The following is a 20,384-nucleotide window of genomic DNA, read 5'->3' as shown; positions in this document are numbered from 1 at the left end:
CGCCAGTTACAAAATTTAGTTTTATACGATACGAAGCCATTCCAAATTGAGCAATTTGTGAACAAACAAAATGATCGAGTTTACTTGCAAATGAGGCCAGCTGAAAATTTACACCAAATAAATGCCGAAAATTATTGGAAAAATGTCCTATAGACAGTATTGAAGCCCATTTTGGCCGCGGACCATTTGGCCAGTTGTCAGCACAATCGCTTTAAAAATGCGTTATAAATAAAGGCTTAAAAATGAGGTTCCTCCCTTCATTTATACGCGCCTGGGACATTTTGGAGTGTAAGGTTGGCACAAAAAATACCAAAGTGTTGATCATCTCAAGGCGGTGCTTCGCCGGGAATGGGCCAACGTACCCACAGAACCACTCTGGTGCAGCGTGTTATGGTTTTGTCAGACGTTTTAAGGCCATAATTTGTGCCAAAGGTAGCTAATTCGAAAAAATCTAAATTTATTATAATTGTTTTGTTTTTGTATTTTAGATTTTTATCTCTATATTTTATCCGAAATTCTTCTTTTTCCAAGAAATTCATAAACACTCTTCTTAATTTTTTTAACTTAACTTATGAACCGGACATACAGTCCGGTTCATATCAAAGAACGTTTAATATGCATCTACATCAACAAAAACCTTTTTGAATATTTCGAAATACGATAGTTTAATTGAAACCTTCCAAATGGATATAATTGGCTTTTATAAGTAACTTTTAAATGCAAGGCAAAAGCGTAAACTTATATAAACCAGAATTCGCCCTAAGCAGCTTAGGGTGTAATTAAGCCATTAGAGGGAAGACCAAGAGATTAAATATATAATGGGGAGACTCATGTCAAGTTTATTTAAATGGGAAATTTCGAAAGAAATCTGTTCAATGCATTGAGATACAAGCATATATACGTACATAGTTTCATAAAAAAAAAAAAACTAAAGGAAAACTAAACTAAAATCAATTAAAAACATAGAGATAAAGACAAAGAAACACACGCACATTTAGACGATTTAGTAGTAGCACACTTAATACACACACACATAGACGCACATAAACATAGGGCTAGTAGGGAAAACAACACAAAGTTTAATTTTGATTTTATTACTTTAATAGTAGGCAGCAGTAGTAGCAGCAGCACTAGTTAACTTGAATGATGTTGTGTGTTGTTACGGTGGTTTTGTTTATTTCCTGGTATTGCTTTTATTCTTATTTTTGTTGTTTTTGTTTTGATTTTGGATTTTATATCCTTTCTACTAAGGGAAATTTCTCTCCTCTTCGCAATGCTAGCAGTTATGTTTACTGCATGTTTTACCTAATGTTTATTCGTAAGCTCCTTTCTTTTTGCTACTCTCACTCTCTTCGTTTATCTGAAGAGTACATACTCTATTTTTGTTATTGTTGCTTATACACACAATCACACAGGCACACGCACTGACATTTGCAATATTAACGGTAGTCTGGTAACGGCTAAATGGAGGCTATATCACAGCTGCAAAACTGGGGTTTTTTGATGTTTCATAATTATCGATTGCTCGTGTTTTAATGCTTCTTGAAACGAAAAGAAGTTGGTGTTTTTCGTATTGCTGGACACAAGATAAATATGTATAAAATATTAAGAAAATTTTAAATAAAAAAAAGATAAAATTCTACCACCGAAATTCATTTTTACCAATAAAAATAAGATAGGAAATTCGTGTTTTTTCACTTCATCTATTATCAAAAGATTTATATTCCCCAAAATTTGTAAAGATTTTTTTTCTTTTTTATTAAAAACTCACTCGACTTTAATTCGTAAACATATTTTTCATATTCATAAACTATATTCTTTTTTTCTCGAATAACACAGCTATTTTGCTTTCATTTATATATCTATGAAAATATGTATCAACGAGAATAATTTTCTGTGTGACAAAATAAAGGTTGATTTCGTTTTTTTATGTATCGGTATTTTTGGTTATTTTGCATTCGAATTTTCACTTTTCTTCGATTCGCATTTCTATTTAGAAAACAAATTTATTGATTTGATTGGTTGAATTTTCACTTTGCAAATATGAATTGATGCTTAAATTTATGTTTTATGTATGTATATGCCTATTATTTAATGATTTTTTCTGCTTTTTCAAGTTCACGACGCGTTAGTCACATCGAACAAATTTTTTCAGATTTTTTCACTTTCGGTGCTTAAACGACACTAAAGGGAAATTTTTCTGCAGACATTACCGTAAGCTACAAAAGGAGAATGGGAGCATGGCCAACAAAAACAAACATTATCATATGGCAGGTGGTTGTTCTGTGAAGCTTTTGCTAGTGTTTGAAAGCGTATTGGATAACGAAGAATGGCAAAGAGGAAACAACAAATGAGAGACCGTTACATGGTACATGGTTATTTGAAATAAAATGTAAATCAAATTCCTTTTGATGATAACGCAATGAAGCCCGATGTTACTGTGGATTGCACTCTACAATTAAATGTTATAACAATGACGAATGAATGATACAATCAGTTAGTATTTGTGCTTAAATGCAATATATAAAACCAAAGAAATTTGTTTATATACGCAAAATGTTTTTTTTTTTTTGGAGGGGGAACATGGAACAATTTTTGTCGAAAATATGTTGTTTTCTCGGCAAACATATACATAATTTCGAAGATAATAAAGTTGCGACGAACATTTTACATATTCCCTGTCCAAAAATAATATTTTACTCGTGAAACATGTGTGAGATTATCGTCTCCGGTGTAAGCAGAGCTTAAAAATCTGAAAAAAAAGTCTGCTGAAAAAAGGGAAGCAGTCACAGTTTGCTGAAATAGCAAACAATATCTGTTATTTTCATCTTAATTACATTAAAATATGTTTTAGTATAACTGAAATGAATACAAAGGCAAACTAAAAGCCTTTGTTTCTCAAAAGTGTGCAATTTTCGTGAGAGCTATATTATCACATTAAAATTAACCTCGTTAACAGGTTGGCTGATAAGTCCCCGGTCTGACACATAGATGGCGTCGCTAGTATTAAATGCATATTATTTTTATATAGTACCAACCTTCAAATGATTCGTGTTAAAATTTGACTTCTGTAAGTCGATTAGTTTGTGAGATAGAGAGTCTTTTGTGAAGCAACTTTTGTTATTGTGAAAAAAATGGAATAAAAGGAATTTCGTGTTTTGATAAAATACTGTTTTCTGAAGGGGAAAATACTGTGGAAGCAAAAACTTAGCTTGCTAATGAGTTTCCGGACTCTGCCCCAGGGAAATCAACAATAATTGATTGGTATGCAAAATTCAAGCGAGGTGAAATGAGCACGGAAGACGGTGAACGCAGTGGACGCCCGAAAGAGGTGTTTACCGACGAAAACATCAAAAAAATCCATAAAAGCCCGCTGGCAAAGTAATGGCCTCTGTTTTTTGGGATGCACATGGAATAATTTTTATCGGTTATCTTGAGAAGGGAAAAACCATCAACAGTGATTATTATATGGCGTTATTGGAGCGTTTGAATGTTGAAATCGCGGCAAAACGGTCCCATATGAAGAAGAAAAAAGTGTTGTTCCAGCAAGACAATGCACCGTGCCACAAGTCATTGAGAACGTTGGCAAAAATTCATGAATTGGGCTTCGATTTGCTTCCCCACCCACCGTATTCTCCAGATCTGGCCCCCAACGACTATTTCTTGTTCTCAGACCTCAAAAGGATGCTCGCAGGGAAAAAAATTGACTGCAATGAAGAGGTGATCGCCGCAATATCTGCTATTTTTCAAGTCAATTACATTAAAATATATTTTAGTATGACTGAAATGAATAAAATCTAGAAGATTTCGTTTCTCAAAAGTGAGTTTTGAGAGGTTTCACAGTACACTTTCCCCATTTAAAGAATACCAACAACCAAAGTGTTCGTTGGTAGCATTAAGAAGTTTTTATGGGTATTAGAAGGCAGAAATATATTTTTTTGGTTCTTAAAAATAGTTTGGATAAAATTTTACAATTTTAAAATTTTGGGAATTGTTGTTTCCTAGACTGAAGTAGAAAACTATACCAGCAGATTTTTTTCTATGACTGACTATAATCATAATGTATGTGCGGATACAAATACCATTTTTATGTGTATCCATAAATTCTTAATATGTTTTAGATTGGGAATTTAAGGTGGTTACTCTGCTGCAGTTTGAGCTTAGTTCACTCTTTTACTAGAGAAAGCACCCCTTTTTTCAGAAGACTTTCTGCTGTTTTAGCAGTCATTAGATAATATCAAATTAGAATTTTGCTAAATAGTGCTTTTGATTTAGAAATGTCGAAATGCGTATCATAGATTGCCGTGATTTTAAACATTTATATGTTTTTTTCTCATAAGGCTGATATCAAGTTCGCATTATCGCGCTAAAACAGCCTTTTTTCACGGTTACTTTTGTTTAAAAATTGATTGATGCTTTGAATAATTCCCCTTCAAGTTATAATCATTAGCGTAGCTAGACAATTTTCCTAGGGGGGGCTATAGCCCCCCTAGCTAAAAATTTATAGACTGAACTTATAGGTTCAATTAATGTTTTATTTCATAAAATTTAATAAAAAATTAGACATCAAAATAACTCGACAATTAATTTATAATAAAGCAACTAAAAGTAGTTCCACACTTTTCCCAGCAAAAAAATTGTGAGTTGTTCTAAAGGCACAACTTTAAAAGTACTTCCAAAAATGTCCTCAATTATTTTAACTACACAGGAAGTTTTTTTACTTCATTTTTTTCATATTTTAATGTGTAATTTTTTGTTTTCTTTTTTTTCAAATAGTTTAAAAAAAGAGTAAGAATAAATAAATTGGTACAAATTATTCAAATTTTGCCACAAAACTGCTAAATCCACTATAGAAAAATCGATAATTTTGGAAATTATTCGAGGAAAAACGTTTCAAACAAGCGTCAGAATGCATTAAAAATCATAAAAACAATATAAAAATTATTTATTTGGGAAAATATCACAAAATATTTTAATTCACATTCAAAACACTGAATTCGGATCTCACCTTAAGAAGTAATGCACATTCATTGCAACGGCTGTTGAAACGGTGGACATTTGTCCTATGACAAGCTCATATTACATTCATTGCTTCTCCGCCAATTTTGCACCACTTCTAGACCCAAAAAGGTCATTTTTACTACTTTTTTGGCAACGCATTTTCGAAGCATTATTAAGATATTAATTTATGAAAGAATAGTTTTAATATCAATTACTATTTTTTTAATTAAATTGACTAAACTAAATCAATCATAAGTTCAACCACAGCTTTATTTCATAAATATCTGACTTCAAACATTGCCATCGGCAACTGCTACCACAACCCAAGTAATTCGATTGTTCATGAAAGTCTTTAGCGGAACTTTGTGCGATTGTATATACTTGTTTAATTTTTATAAAAAATAAAAAAACTATTGACATTTATTGAAAAATGGAAAATCATAAATAGAGTTTCAAATTCTGGGGGGGGCTAAAAATTTTCTGGGGGGGTCTAAGCCCCCTCCCCAGAGGCCTTCCTACGCTTATGGTTATAATACAAATTTTCAAAAAAGCTATAGTGTTATTCAGCTTTTGCCAATTTATTTTCGATTTTAACTTTACTCGAACTTAATACCAATCAATATTGAGAAAAAAAAAGAAGAATGGTGCTCAATTGTGAAAGGCGTGCCAAGCCGAATTTTTAAATCCAGTCGTATGTGTGAGTTCCATATCTTTTGGAATAATGAGGCTGAAAATGGTAGGGAAATCAGGTAGGTAATGGAATTTGGAATACAAGTTAATGTACATAATTCAATACGAAAATTCCCCGGCTATATACATAGATAACGCCTGTTTGGTATATCAAACAACTTCGAAAAGGCCGGTTTAATTAGTTCGCGTTTCATAACAGGAGAACAAAGCCAAAAAGGCAAAGTAGAAATAAAGAAGACTAGTCTCCTTACTTTTAAATAACAGTAACAGAAAAAGTGGTCGATGTAAACCTGTACCCTGAAATATAAACAATTAAAAAAGTTTCGCACTTTGTTTCCTTTAGCACTAATAATTACTAAGTTCTTAACCATAATGAAATTATTTGTATATCAAAGGCCGGTACCAAGTTCTAGTTTCATGGTACTGGTTTACATTAACCACTTTTTCTGTTACTTTTCTTTACAAATTTTCAAATTCGATATTTAAATAGGAAATTCCTCGCAGTTCCATTTATTCAATCACAAACGCCTCATCAACTGCTAGTTATTGTGAATGATTTCAAACAGCTGATAGTATAACGTGAACACACCACACATTAGCGCAATGAACATACACCACACAATGTTTGTTTATCAGTTCTAGTTTCTATTTTTTGATAAGTATTCTTCCATAAATAAAATGAGCTACCACAACGAGGAAGACGAAGAGACAGAAAATGATGGGGGCATGCTGTTAAATCTTAGCCAAAAATCCAGTATATTTGTTGGTAAGTACAAGCAGGCTGCGTTGTGGAAATTGCGAATAACTTTATCCCGTATATGTTTTACGTAGCCGATCAAACTCCTACACCTACAAGGCTTATAAAAAATTGTGAGGAGGTAGGCCTCTTCGATGACCTACGCAATGTTAATCCTTTTGAAGAGACATTTCGACGGGCATGTGAACAAAATATTCATAACCCAACCAGTAGGGGCAATCCTATTAACCAGGCGGATGAAGAATCCTCGTTACATACACCCCAAGTATTTCCGCAATTCGATACTGCTGTAGAGGGAGGTATAAGTGCTGGAGAAGACTTAACTAAGCAAACATTAAATACTCCCATCGTATTGGATGTAACTGTGGTGGATAATGGTTTGGAAAGTCCAACTTCTGCAGTTAAAAGCAAGCCTTTGGATCCAGTTAATAATTGCCCTAAATACAGGCCTATTATTGAGAAACCCCCCACAGCCATAAGTTCCCCAAATGCAGAGGGTCTTGCATTTTTACCGTCTGCCGTTCAATTTATACAGCCACAATTAATAACGGTAACATTTCCGGGAAACAACAACACGGAGTCGTTTACCTCACCTTCTTCTGTCACAGTCAAACACCATACAAAAACACATCCTTTAATATTGCCAAAACTAACCACCAACACCAAAGATTGTATAAATAATGTTACATCTTCGTCGTCTGCAACATCAACGAGTACATCTACTCCACATCCAGAACCCAGTAGTGCCAGTTTGACACCAACATCGCAATTACCAATAAAAGAACGTCTAAAAGCTATACTCAATCAATCGAGTAAATCAAGGCCTCCCGATTGGCCAGATAAAAATGGTAATTGTAAAACGTCGAATTCTCAGAAATCCTCCTCAGCTCCTTTAAGCCACAAATCTTCGGCCAACGACACAATGGAACGAAGACGGGCAGCTTCGTGTCGTTATCGACAAAAAATGCGCAATGAACATAAAGAATTGAGAAAACGAAACACTGAATTACAAAATGAAAATGAACGATTAAAAGCAAAAGTAAAACATCTCGAGGATCAGTTGAAAAAACTACAATCGGCAGCTCTCCAGCCAGTACTGAGTAAGTTGAAATAAAAATTGCTTCCTTCTGGGAAAATGCTAAGACTATTCAGTGATATGCATGGGACGGCAAATGTCGCGGGCATTGACATTCCGACATTCTTTCGAAATGAACCATCATTCCGGTCCGCTATTTATACTTTTAATTCAAGCCATTTTCATGTGTTTATGTTTATTAGCTTACTTTTAATTTAAATGGTTGTAACTATTCTCGCTATAGCGCTATATATTTTATTAATAATATATACTAGTTAACCCTTTAGTCTTTGTTATCAAATTTTATTCATATAACATTCTAATCTTCATTACAGCATCTTCATCTATAGCAGCGGATGTTGGTGTACCAGCTCAATTGCAAATTCCTGCCTCAACCATACATTTGGTAATGAATATTCCTAAAATCGTAGTGCCTTATGGAAGTGATGTTAATAATACTCAGACAATTTTAAAAAATCCCCTCACTTATCGAATTAATAAAAATTAGAAACTCTAAACTCGTAGAGGAATGAGTTTTCATGTAGTTATCACAGCAATTTATAGTGCCTTAAATATGTATATTTGTATAATATTTACTTAAAAAAAAACAAATTGTACATATATGTATGTATTAGAATACGTAATAAAGTTTTATTTATTGGAAATATAATAAGTATATTTACTATGTACAATGACAGCATTCCCATAGGTATTTCTTTTAATGGGATTTGTGCGTGAGTTTGTGAAATAATTTTCAATGGACGCGTAAACGTTTCCAATGTGTTTTGTCATATTTATTACTCTAAAATGCTACAAATGTTTACCACCATTCCCATTTTCATAAAAACTGGATATAAACAGGTAGAAGGAAATGGAACATTTTTTGTTTGCTTGGATGGTCGAATATCACATAGCCCCTGTGATATCCGAAAAATATTTAATAAATTCTGCTTACTGTCATAAGACTTTTAAAAAAATGCATATTTCCTATTTAGTATTTCAAAATGTTATTTATTTTTAATTTGCATTGCAGGTTGCGAAAAATGTTCAATAGAAATTAGTTTTTCGATATGGAAAACATAAAAAATTTCTATCCAATACTTTGAAAGAAAAGTTCAGAAAATTAGATATATGGGAGCATAATTTTTCGTCCAAAAATCTGTTCTTTTTTACACTCATAAAAAATCTGCTAAAAACAGCAGTCAGTTTTTGCACTTCTATTTTTGTACTTTGTTTTTGGATTTTAAAATGTTACCCAAAAAAAAAAAAAAACAATTCAATCATCAAAATGTTCAGAATAAACACATATGGCTTTTTAACTAATAAAGGAAAGTCATATTAAAATTACACTTTTTTATCTACAAGCTGTTAGGTTAGATTAGGTATAGTGGCAGTGAACTGCTAAAAAAAAAACTACAAAACAAAAAATCTTATTTTGTAAAAATTTTAATTTTATTTCTATAGCAAATTTTGTCAAAATTTCATTTCTATAGAAAATTTTGTCAAAATTTCATTTCTATAAAAAATTTTGTCAAAATTTTATTTCTATAGAAAATTTTGTCAAAATTTTATTTCTATACAAGTAGAGGTGTGCGCGTGAGTGAAATTTCACTCACACTCACGCACAATCACGAAGCCAAATATTTATTCACGCACGCTCATGCACGATAAGTGTCGTAGCCACCCACAGTCACGCACATTCATGAAATGAAAAGCAGTATTCACGCACGCTCACGCACGAAGTACTTTTACAGAGTCACGCACGATTCACGACAATTCACGTGACTCACGACAAATTCACGAGACTCACGACATTTTCCCATCGGGAATGAGCAAGGGTAACAAAATTCATAAATAAAATATAGTTCGACAGCTAAATCAATTTCAGTTAAAATCTTGATTTTTTTCGTGAGCGTGATTTTGCAGAAATTTTGTTCACGCACATTCACGAACCGATTTTATTACTCACGCACGCTCACGCATGACATATTTGGTTTAGTCCCATTCACGAGAGTTGCTTCAGATTTTATTCACGAATCACGCGTGTCACGATAATTTCGTGTCACGCGCACACCTCTATATAGAAGGTTAGTTTGCAGCCCGATGTATCAGGCTCACTTAGACTATGCAGTCCATTGTGATACAACAGTGGTGAACTTCTCTCTTATCACTGATTGCTGTCCGATTCTATGTTAAGCTAATGACAAGGGACCTCATTTTTACAGTCGAGTCGGGACGACGTTCCACATTGCAGTGAAACCACTTACAGAAGCTTTGAAACACTCAGAAATGTCACCAGCATTACTGAGGTGAGATAATCCATCGCTGAAAAACTTTTTGGTGTTTGGTCGAAACTGGGTTTAATCTTACGACCCTGTGTATGCAAGGCGAGCATGCTAACCATTGAAAAAATAAAGTGTTTAACTTTAGGTTTAATTCGGTAGTGAATTTGTTATTTCAGCAAACAGCAACTGTTTCCCTTAATCAACAAATTCATTTTAGCAGATTTTTTTCTTTGAGTGTAACAAATATCGGACCAATTTTAAATACATATATTTAGAACGAAGCTTCAGTATGAAAAGGTCCCCATAACAATAGCAGTTGGTTAGTTTCCAATGAGTCACAATGATTCATTGCTTAAAATCGTCACATCATTCACAATAAAGTGTGGCCCAGAAATCAGATGTTGATGGACAGCCAGCTTATCAATTAAACAAAGATTAGTTGGTCATTAGTACATTTGTAAATACTCTATCCAAAAATTCAAATTGTCAATAGTGCTCTAATAAAAGAGAAGAATACGACCCACATGACCTTTGGCATTTCTCTATCAACCACAAAGTCTCCATTGTTATTGTTGATGTGATTTGTATATACGTGTAATTCCTTGTTTTGACATGTCCACATACATATTACGTTGCTAAATATTCCCAGATGTTCATCCTAGGAATTCCTTTGCAAAACAATCCTAAATCAAACTCTCCCACAGCGCATGACACATGAAATACCATCACAAACAACAAAGGGAAAATTGTTGATGACTATGTATGTCTACACCTAGAATTAAAGAAATAACTCTTTTTGAGGTGTTGTTTTTTTTACAGTGTATCAGTTTCGCGCATGACCACCTACTATGTACTAGTCTCCAATCTCATCTCACAGTGTTCGTCCCGTCGTCATTGTATCGATTTATACATTGAGTAATTTTTAACTGAGCAACGAAAATTTTCATTCTTATTTATTTTTTGGCTATACACACAATAAATTTGTAATAGCCAGTCGCCAAGTCTTGATAAAAAGCCGAAAACAGATTTGTGACTAGAAATATCGAAAAAATGGGTGACAGCAATGAACAAAAGGCTTTGCAATTAATGCAAGATGCTGAAAAGAAATTGAGTCAGCAAAAAGGATTTTTCGGCAATATATTCGGTGGCTCAAATAAGGTGGAAGAGGCCATAGAATGCTACCAGAGGGCAGGTAATATGTTCAAAATGTCCAAAAATTGGACAAAGGCTGGTGAGTGTTTCTGTGAGGCAGCAGCATTGCATGCCAAGGCCGGCAGTCGTCATGATGCTGGTTCCAATTTTGTAGATGCCTCCAATTGCTATAAAAAAATCGATGTGGAAATGGCGGCTCAATGCCTGCTAAAATCCATTGATATCTACACGGACATGGGCAGATTTACCACAGCTGCAAAACATCATCAAAGTATTGCAGAAATGTACGAGAGTGATCCCAACACATTGTTGAAGGCCATCGAACATTATGAACGTGCGGCCGATTATTTTAAGGGCGAGGAATCGAATAGTTCGGCAAATAAATGTCTACTGAAAGTTGCCCAGTATGCAGCCCAATTGGAGGATTATCAAAAAGCCATTACCATATATGAACAAGTTGGCGCATCGGCTTTAGAATCATCTCTACTCAAACACAGCGCCAAGGAATACTTCTTCCGAGCAGCTCTATGCCAATTGAGTGTGGACGTTTTAAATTGTCAACATGCCATAGAAAAATATTCCCAACTATATCCAGCATTCCAGGACTCGAGAGAGTTTAAATTAATTAAATCGTTGTGTGAACATTTGGAGGAACAAGATATTGATGCCTTCACCGAAACAGTGAAAAACTATGACAGTATTTCACGACTCGATCAATGGTATACCACAATATTATTGAGAATTAAAAAGGCAAACGATGACAACCCGGATCTTTGTTAAGAAGCCTCCTTTCATGCATATATACAACATACCCCTTTAAATACATATTGTTAATTAAAGCTAAAACTTTGGGCTTGGTAGTTGGCAAGCTACCAAAAACCATAAAATTATAATATATTCTCCCTCCCTCCTATCCCTTAAAAAAAACCCCTTTTAACCACATTTCTCCACAAGAACTTAGTATAAATGAGAACTAAGTTAGAGAAAAAAAAAAAATACAAAATTATTGAAATAAAAAGTGAAAAAAATTGTTTTTGTCCTTTTAAATATAAATAAATATTCCATATTATATAAAAAATAATATTAAATTAATTAAATAAATGCAATTATTACTAATTATATACAACAACAACAAAAATCCATGCATATTATTATACTATTTAAATTAATTACTAAACAAAACTAAACAAACAAAAACCAAAACAAATCACATATATAAAAAAAATTAAAACAAAACTAAACAAAAAACTGATTATATATGTGTTAATTCTATGTAATATTAATTTGCAAAAAAACATCAGAAAATCGTAAAATTAAATTGAAAATCAAAAGATTTTCACTATATATTTAGAAAATTTCCTTAAGAGTATGTACATGTACTTACTTAAAATTTATTGGTAAACCGAGAGAAATGATATCCATCATGACAAACTTGATAAATCTCAAAATAAAAAAGGTATTTAAATAAAGAATGCTTTAGTCGCCACCAAAATGCATATCTCTTTTCGTGGGGGAAAATCGTGTTTTATTTTTGTTTTTTTTTTTTTTTTATATCAGCAGACACTTAGCAGGTTTTACGATTTGTTGTTAGGGAAAGAAATTCTCGTTGAATTTTTTCAAATTCCTTTTCTATTTTATCAAGATTACTTTGGGAAGATTTGGTTTTTATTTTAGGTAGAGTTGTGGAAATTGCATGAGTCTTGGACAACTGAAAAAGAAAAATATAATTTATATGTTTTTAGTTAAAAAAAATAGATATTTAAAAAAAGTTATTGAATTAATAGATTGGAAGTTCATTATAACTAAGTATGAGGTCGAAAGTGTAAATTCACTCATATATGGACGAAAGTGTAAATTCACTGCAATAAAATACTTGGTCTCTGTGTTCCCAAAATCGAATCGAATTCGACAAAAATGATAGATTTTTTACTGTTTGGTAGTTTGGGAGAAGTTTTGAAGCTTTTTAGATGTTACAAAATATTCCTCTCCAATAAGAGGTACTTCAATTTTCTATAGAAATAAAATTTTGAAAAAAAAAATCGATAGAAATAAAATTTTGAAAAAGTATTCTATAGAAATAATATTTTGCAAAAAAAAAAAATTCTATAGATATAAAATTTTCTAAGAAATAAAATTTTGATAAAATTTTTTATAGAAACAAAAAATTGTCAACATTTTTGTCAAAAAAAAATTTGACAAAATTTTCTATAGAAAAAAATTCTATAGAAATAAAATGTTGTCAAATTTTTATATAAATTCAATATCTTAAAAAAAATTTAATTTTCGTGTTAGATCACACTAAACAAAATCAATTGTGGTTAAGTTCTCCTTTTTATACCCACCACCATAGAATGGTGACGGGGGTATAATAAGTTTGTAACACATCGAAATATCGATTTCCGACTATATAAAGTATATATATTCTTGATCATGGAGAAATTCTAAGACGATATAACGATGTCCGTCTGTCTGTCTGGCTGTCTGTCTGTCTGTTGTAATCACGCTACAGTCTTCAATAATGAAGCAATCGTGCTGAAATTTTGCACAAACTCGTCTTTTGTCTGCAGGCAGATCATGTTCGAAGATGGGCTATATCGGTCCAGGTTTTGATATAGTCCCCATATAAACCGACCTCCCGATTTGGGGCCTTGGGCTTATAGAAATCATAGTTTTTATCCAATTTGCATGAAATTTGAAATCTAGAGGTATTTTATGACCATAAAGAGGTGTGCCAAAAATGGTCTGTATCGTTCCATGTTTTGGTATAGCCCCCTATAGACCGATCTCCCGATTTTACATCTTGGGTTTATAGAAACCGCAGTTTTTATTCAATTTAACTGAAATTGGAAATCTAGAGGTATTGTAGGACCACAAATACGTGTGCCAAAAATTGTGAGTATCGGTCCATATTTTGGTATAGCCCCCATATAGACCGATCTCCCGATTTTACTTCTTGGGCTTATAGAAACCGCAGTTTTTATCCAATTTACCTGAAATTGGAAATCGAGAGGTACTTTAGAACCGTAAAGAGGTGTGCCAAAAATGGTGAGTATCGGTCCATGTTTTGGTATGGTCCCCATATAAACCGACCTCCCGATTTGGGGTCTTGGGCTTATAGAAACCGTAGTGTTTATCCAATTTGCCTGAAATTGAAAATCTAGAGGTACTTGAAGACCATCAAAAGATGTGCCGAAAATGGTCCGTATCGTTCCATGTTTTGGTATAGCCCCCATATAGACCGATCTCCCGATTTTACATCTTGGGTTTATAGAATCCGTAGTTTATATACAATTTGCCTGAAATTGGAAATTTATAGGTATTTTGGGACCATAAAGAGGTGTGCCACAAATGGTGAGTATCGGTCCATGTTTTGCTATAGCCCCCATATAGACCGATATCCCGATTTTACTTCTTAGGCTTCTAGAATCCGAAGTTTTTATCCAATTTGCCTGAAATTGGAAATCTAGAAGTATTTTCGGGCCATAAAGAGGTGTGCCGAAAACGGTGAGTATCGGTCCATATTTTAGTAGAGCCCCCATAAGAACGATCTCACGATTTAACTCCTTGAGTTTCTAGAAACCGTAGTTTTTATCCGAAATTGTAAATATTCTGGTATTTTAGGCTCACAAAAACGTGTATCGGATTAAGTTTTTATCGGTCTATTTGGTAATGCATCCATATAGACCGACTTCACTTCTTGAGGGTATAGAAGGCGCACTGATCATGAAAATTGCTTGAAACTCAATGTAAAATTTGCAGATTTTACTTCTCGGGTGAAAATCTACAGATTTCAAATCAAGACGTTATTTTATAATTTTTATTTTATTGCACACTTACAAGAGATGTTAATGATTCCTCTAAAACTCAAACAAAAATGGTTCTTATAAATGCAGAATCTGATATAGTCCTCATAGGTGAAATCTTGAAATTTATCTTCGGGAAGTGTACTCAAGCCCTCCTGAAATTTCAAAGGAAACCCTAATATTTGGTTCATGGTGGTGGGTATTTAAGATTCGGCCCGGCCGAACTTACTGCTGTATATACTTGTTTTAAGTTATGTTCAACAATTTTACTCAATGATTAATTTCATATCCCGAAAGTGAGTTCTGACGGTGGTGGGATATTGAGCAGATTTCAAAATATTTAAAGTAAATTCTTCCCTAGTTCTTTTTAGTTTTTGGTCGCTGGAAACCAATCCACACATTGATGTCATATATGATGGCTATACCTATTCTATATACGGAAACACCAACCTACCTTTTTTAGATCGTCAATCAATAAAGTTTGTTCTTGACATAGTCTTTCCATATCTTCACGGTATTTGGCATATAGGGGTGGTGTTGTTGTTTGTTTCATTGATTTCTGGGCCAGAAGTTCCATATCTTGATTTTGTAGTTCTTCCTCGGCCCACATTAAATTTATGTCATTACGCATACGCTTAAAAAACCAATACAAATTCATTATCAGTGAAAATTTTCAAACCATCATAACACTCACCTCCTGTTCTATAAAATATTGCAAAGAATGAAGTTCATGCTCCTTTTGTACAACATTTTTCCGTTGCTTTGCCTCTTGTAGAACTGCAGCAACTTCACCTTTACGTTGTCGTATTTCCTTCTGATACAGCAATAACATTTTACGCTGGCAATTAATGCGTTCCTCCTCACGTCTTAAGGCATCTTGATAATATTTTTCAACTTCTTTCAAACGTTTAGTATGTTCCTCTTGTCTCAGGCCATTTTCCAAACGTTTTAATACCACTAATTCTTCCAATTCCAAATCACGCATACGAGTATCTATGGCAGTGTTGATGGTTTGCATGTCTAAAACTTTTTCCTCATATTTGTCTAAGCATTTATTGGGATATTTCAAAAATTTCGGATAGACATTTGTGGGAATAGATTCGAAAGTGGACATATAACGTTTGGGGTGTAAACTATGGGGACACGAATCTTGCAGTTTTCGAGCTTTATCAATAAGCTTTCGTACATCTATGGGATTTTGTTCATGATAGAATTGCTCAATGACAATTTTATCGGGAAGTCTCAAGAGGACCTCTTTCTGCATAATATTATAAGCAACAACTACAAATATGGGAAAATAAACTGGAGCTGACAATATATTATCCCATAAGCACATCCATTGCTCCTCATCAAGAATCTCACTAAATGAATTTTTCAGTAGATACCAACAATATATAGAGGAGGTAACATCTTTCGCTTTGAAAAAGTCAAAGAGCAGTTTATCATAATGTTGTAGAATATTTTCACACAATCCCAAATAGTTTGAGGGTTCCAATGGATGATATTCAAAAAACAATTGAAATTGATTAAGTATTAGAGTTGCACAAATCTCAAAGGTAATTAATGGATTTTGTTGGAACATTTTCACAAAGGGAAATATTAGACCAGGCATGACATCATTATACACCAAAACTTTACACCATTGCCCTAAGCAGGACCAGCATTTGATTAAAGCTCGTTTTAATGTTTCGTTCTTCATGTGAATGTTACGAGATCTTTGTTGGACAACTTTGGGTATTTGCATTTGGACAAGATCTTGATATTGGGCCTTATTATTGGGTAATTTCAACAATGAACACCATATCAATGAGCGATATTTTGCCGGATAACAATGGAATTCTTGTAATATTTGTTGCAGCCTCTGTGGCGTTAATAGTTTGCCAAGTTCTTCTTGGAACTTCCTGTCTGTTTCTGCGATAGGAACCTTTATGGGTTTAGTTTGTTTAAAGGCATTGCGCAATAAATTCATGCATTGCTTTTGCGATTTAAGCACTGTTACTAAATTACACAGTGACCATACCGACAACTCTCCAGTTGCACGACACACAGCCAAATATTTACAATCTACAGAAGAGTTCATTGATCTAGCAGGTCCCATTTCAATAACCAATTTAAATTCTGTATTTGTATAATCCAAAAGTACAACTAACCCCTTATTGGTTAACCCAATAATAAAACTGTCATTGGGTTTGTTCATCAAGGTTATTTGTTGCAGAATAAAATCCCTCAAACGTATCATGGAGACCAGCTCAAAAGTATACGGACTAAAGAATACCACATAGCCATCCCAGGTTGAAAATGCTATAAGGGATCCATAATTTTGATATGTATAGGCAGCTATAAGACCATCGCATAAATTAAGGTTTATCGTAGTTCCATCTATGGAGTTATCATTATCCAATGAAAATTCTGGAATTGATTCCATTCCCATTGCTTGAGCTTGTAGCTTTTTATCCCTTGAACGTATTGGGTGAACTACACGCACAACTTCCAATGTTATTCCAGACCAGATGTGTAATGTATCGTTATTGAAACATGTTAAAATATTTTCCGATTGCATCAGATACGAACAAAACTTTAGCGACATTTGCATTTTATCAAAATCTAAGCGATGTGTGCTGGTAAAATTTTCCAAATCAATAAGTATTGCCGATTGACCAGCACATATTAAAGCTATGTTTCTTGGTTCCAATGGTTGGCCGGGAAAAGATATTTCTTTTATGGCATCATCGGATATTTTACTCTTGTGAAGGAAATTTGATGTTTCTATAAAGTATTTTTGATTGTAACTAAGCCATCGATTCTTTTCATTATTATGGACTTACCCACGTCGAATAGAGCGAGACAACCTTCTTTATTTCCCAAAACATATTGAGATGGTTTTTTGGTTTCCTTTATTGCACTTGGTTTGGGGAAGGCTTCCATGTGTTTCCAATACCGCTTGCTAGAAAGATCAAACACAAATATTGTGCCCCTTGGATAAACATAAAGGAAAGATGTTATTTGATATGCAGGACAGGAAAATATTGTAAATTAACCCCCATTTTCATGAAGCTCCGTTAGTGCTACGTTAGCTAACGAACTTTTGAACCGCATTATGAACATATCTGTCATCTTGCGTATATATTCCATATGCCAGTTAGGAGCTTAACTGCTGAAAATTGTTCAGTTAAAGTTGACCGGAGAGAAAATATTTGCAATTTAATTTCTGTTAACTGGCAGTTAAAGCCTAACGGAGCTACATGAAAATGGCCGTAAATGTGTTTTAAATGAAGAATAGACCATTTTTGAAATAGAACCGGGTTAAAAGAAAAATCAGATCAAACTTCTTTTTTCATATGCATTATTCAAAATAGGGTCCGACATATATACTTTCCAGATTAGCGTATATAGGCTAAAATAAGATCCTTTAGGTGCCACCGTGGTGCCCGCCTTGCATACACAAGGTCGTGAGTTCGATTCCTGCTTCGACCGAACACCAAAAAGTTTTTCAGCGGTGAATTATCCCACCTCAGTAATGCTGGTTACATTTCTGAGGGTTTCAAAGCTTCTCTAAGTGGTTTCACTGCAATGTGGAACGCCGTTCGGACTCGGCTATAAAAAGGAGGTCCCTTGTCATTGAGCTTAATATGGAATCGGGCAGCACTCAGTGATAAGAGAGAAGTTCACCAATGTGGTATCACAATGGACTGAATAGTCTAAGTGAGCCTGATACATCGGGGTGCCACCTAACCTAACCTAACCTAAGATCCGTTATAAACGTTGTAAAAAAATTGATGTACTTGCCCGGAAGGATATTAACATCTAATTTTAACAAATCGTATAAAAATGGGGCTTATTGATTTTCAAAATAACATCGAAGGTTTTCTACATAGAGGTCACAAAAATGAGCTATATATGAATCTCTTTGTGGCTATGAGTTTGGACAAATCAGACTATGATTTTTAACCACAATGGATTCAATTTAGGAAAATTGAATAAAAAATTAAACTTATATATTTTCAAAACAGTGTCGGAGGTTGATATTCATATGAATCTCTTTATGGTTATGACTTTAAGCAAATCAGATTTTGATTTGTAACCACAAGTGAATAATTTAAGCGTTCTATTCCCTCAAAGAGTAAAATCTTGTCTTTATGGCTTAAAATTGGAGATTAATTTGATAAAAAAATATGAGGAAGCTTAACAAACGAAATGGGCGGTCTGCCTTATAGGGAACAAGGAAACGATCTACGCAAGGACGGTGTATCCAAATATTGAACTGACCATCTTCGGTACTTACTTAGTTATTGGAAACAAATATTAATATCACCATTTTTTTTAACAAATCCTTTTCATTGTTTATACTACATTCTAAAGAAATGTTCTCCTGGCTTTGTTAAAACCTTACCTGCTATCCAAAGCAACCAGCAGCCACCCGCGTATATCAAAGCAAGCCACACAAATGACAATCCTCAAGATTTTCTCATTTTCCTTAATTGTGTGATGTATGGTCAGAATATTGCTGCTTGATTAGATATTTTTTATAATTAAAAAAAAGGACTATTAACAAGAATACAAGCGATGATTACCTATTTTCTTGGAGTCGAAATGGTATTTTCTTAATTTTAGATTTATATTTCGTTTTGTCCTCATTTTGCGGCAGACTCAAAATCTCTGGCTTATCTTGATCATCTGCAACATTTGTTTCTAGTTTATTTTCCATGGTAAAACTTTTAAAATATTTGGCCGCGACATAAAATATAAACAATTATTGACATAATTTGGAAGACAGCCAAAAGCTGGTTGCTATAGCAACGATCGATTTTGAGTGCTTACCTAAATGAGTGATGCTGGCGATTTAGCACAGGAAAACCGCAAAACGCTATTGAAAATTCGAGCGCCGCATATCTAGGACACGACATTGATCGTTGGCTGTTTTCCAAATTATGTCAATAATTGTTTATATTTTATGTCGCGGCCAAATATTTTAAAGATTGTTGCAGATGATCAAGATAAGCCGAAGAATTGGAACATGTCGCAAAATCAGGATTCAACGACGTCTAAAATTATAAAATAGGTAATCATCGTATATATTCTAATCGATAAAATATTTAATTTTTTAACCAATCAGCGAAATTTGTTTAGCATATCTCAGACTTTCAACGCAAATGAGAAAATCTTGAGTATGGTCATTTGTGGAACTTGTTTTTATGTACGGGGGTGGCTGCTCCTTGCTTTGAATAGCAGGTAAGTTTTTAATAACAATTCTTTAGAACTGAATGAAACAATGAAAAGCATTTGTTTAAAAAAATGCTGATGGGAATAATGTTTATATTCAGTGGTTGACATTCTCTAAGTACCGGTGACAATCAGTATAATATTTGGATAGGTTAGGTGGCAGCCCGATGTTTATATCCAGTGGTTGACATTCTCTAAGTACTGAAGACAATCAGTATAATATTTTGGTAGGCTAAGTTAGGTGGCAGCCCGATGTATCAGGCTCACTTAGACTATTCAATCCATTGTGATACCACAGTGGTGAACTTATCTCCTATCACAGTGTGCTGCCCGATTCCATGTTAAGCTCAATGACAAGGGACCTCCTTTTTATAGCCGAGTCCGAACGGCGTTCCACATTC

At 33.8% G+C, this 20,384-nt stretch overlaps 4 protein-coding genes across 9 annotated transcripts in view; 2 read left to right on the top strand and 2 right to left on the bottom strand.

Moving 5' to 3' along the window:
• The window catches only part of qvr (glycosylphosphatidylinositol-anchored protein quiver), a 41,735-nt gene extending 39,536 nt beyond the window's left edge, over nucleotides 1-2,199 (bottom strand). Inside the window, exons 1-2 of one of the 3 annotated variants that reach the window (XM_075311042.1) lie at nucleotides 1,772-2,199; nucleotides 1,099-1,576 (exon numbers count right to left, since the gene is read on the bottom strand). The gene's annotated coding sequence lies outside the window, so the exon portion shown is untranslated. Of the gene's footprint in view, nucleotides 1-1,098; nucleotides 1,705-1,771 lie in introns of those variants that run through there. The other 2 variants (XM_075311044.1, XM_075311043.1) reach the window with 2 other exon arrangements.
• Nucleotides 2,200-6,301: 4,102 nt separating this feature from the next.
• The window catches only part of LOC142240066 (uncharacterized), a 66,694-nt gene continuing 52,611 nt past the window's right edge, over nucleotides 6,302-20,384 (top strand). Inside the window, exons 1-10 of the mRNA XM_075311786.1 lie at nucleotides 6,302-6,457; nucleotides 6,523-7,548; nucleotides 7,859-8,025; nucleotides 10,513-10,568; nucleotides 10,628-10,723; nucleotides 16,477-16,542; nucleotides 16,622-16,889; nucleotides 16,965-17,018; nucleotides 17,137-17,277; nucleotides 17,712-17,791. Of these exons, the coding sequence (XP_075167901.1) occupies nucleotides 6,370-6,457; nucleotides 6,523-7,548; nucleotides 7,859-8,025; nucleotides 10,513-10,568; nucleotides 10,628-10,723; nucleotides 16,477-16,542; nucleotides 16,622-16,889; nucleotides 16,965-17,018; nucleotides 17,137-17,277; nucleotides 17,712-17,791 (2,042 nt within the window). The 5' untranslated portion in view covers nucleotides 6,302-6,369. The remainder of the gene's footprint in view (nucleotides 6,458-6,522; nucleotides 7,549-7,858; nucleotides 8,026-10,512; nucleotides 10,569-10,627; nucleotides 10,724-16,476; nucleotides 16,543-16,621; nucleotides 16,890-16,964; nucleotides 17,019-17,136; nucleotides 17,278-17,711; nucleotides 17,792-20,384) is intronic.
• Nucleotides 10,207-12,452, top strand: LOC142237713 (alpha-soluble NSF attachment protein-like). Its single transcript, XM_075309108.1, has 2 exons — nucleotides 10,207-10,568; nucleotides 10,628-12,452. Exon 2 carries the CDS (start codon nucleotides 10,859-10,861, stop codon nucleotides 11,738-11,740), a length of 882 nt encoding a protein of 293 aa, XP_075165223.1. The 5' UTR covers nucleotides 10,207-10,568; nucleotides 10,628-10,858; the 3' UTR covers nucleotides 11,741-12,452.
• LOC142237710 (TBC1 domain family member 31) lies at nucleotides 12,420-19,499 on the bottom strand. Of its 4 annotated transcripts, none has more exons than XM_075309103.1 (6): nucleotides 19,335-19,499; nucleotides 19,154-19,270; nucleotides 17,589-17,737; nucleotides 15,458-17,529; nucleotides 15,218-15,397; nucleotides 12,420-12,668 (listed from the first exon to the last, which is right to left on the bottom strand). In XM_075309103.1, exons 1-6 carry the CDS (start codon nucleotides 19,466-19,468, stop codon nucleotides 12,525-12,527), a joined length of 2,796 nt encoding a protein of 931 aa, XP_075165218.1. In that variant the 5' UTR covers nucleotides 19,469-19,499; the 3' UTR covers nucleotides 12,420-12,524. The 4 variants fall into 4 exon arrangements, with proteins under 4 accessions (XP_075165218.1, XP_075165220.1, XP_075165221.1 ...); XM_075309105.1 differs by having other exon boundaries at nucleotides 17,589-17,707; XM_075309106.1 differs by having other exon boundaries at nucleotides 17,589-17,707; nucleotides 19,154-19,267.

Source organism: Haematobia irritans, chromosome 5 (assembly GCF_050003625.1).
Source record: "Haematobia irritans isolate KBUSLIRL chromosome 5, ASM5000362v1, whole genome shotgun sequence".
NCBI lineage: Eukaryota > Metazoa > Arthropoda > Insecta > Diptera > Muscidae > Haematobia > Haematobia irritans.
Note: the sequence above shows the minus strand (reverse complement) of the source record. Positions and strands in the feature narration are given on the sequence as shown.

Excerpts from the sequence above, each read along its gene's own strand:
- LOC142237713 (XM_075309108.1), top strand. The coding sequence starts at position 10,859 with ATGGGTGACAGCAATGAACAAAAGGCTTTGCAATTAATGCAAGATGCT.
- LOC142237710 (XM_075309103.1), bottom strand. The coding sequence starts at position 19,468 with ATGGAAAATAAACTAGAAACAAATGTTGCAGATGATCAAGATAAGCCA. Across the intron at positions 17,738-19,153 it reads CTGGTTGCTTTGGATAGCAG|GGGCACAATATTTGTGTTTG; the intron begins GTAAGGTTTTAA and ends TGTTTATCCAAG. Across the intron at positions 15,398-15,457 it reads AATATTTTATAGAACAGGAG|CGTATGCGTAATGACATAAA; the intron begins GTGAGTGTTATG and ends TGGTTTTTTAAG.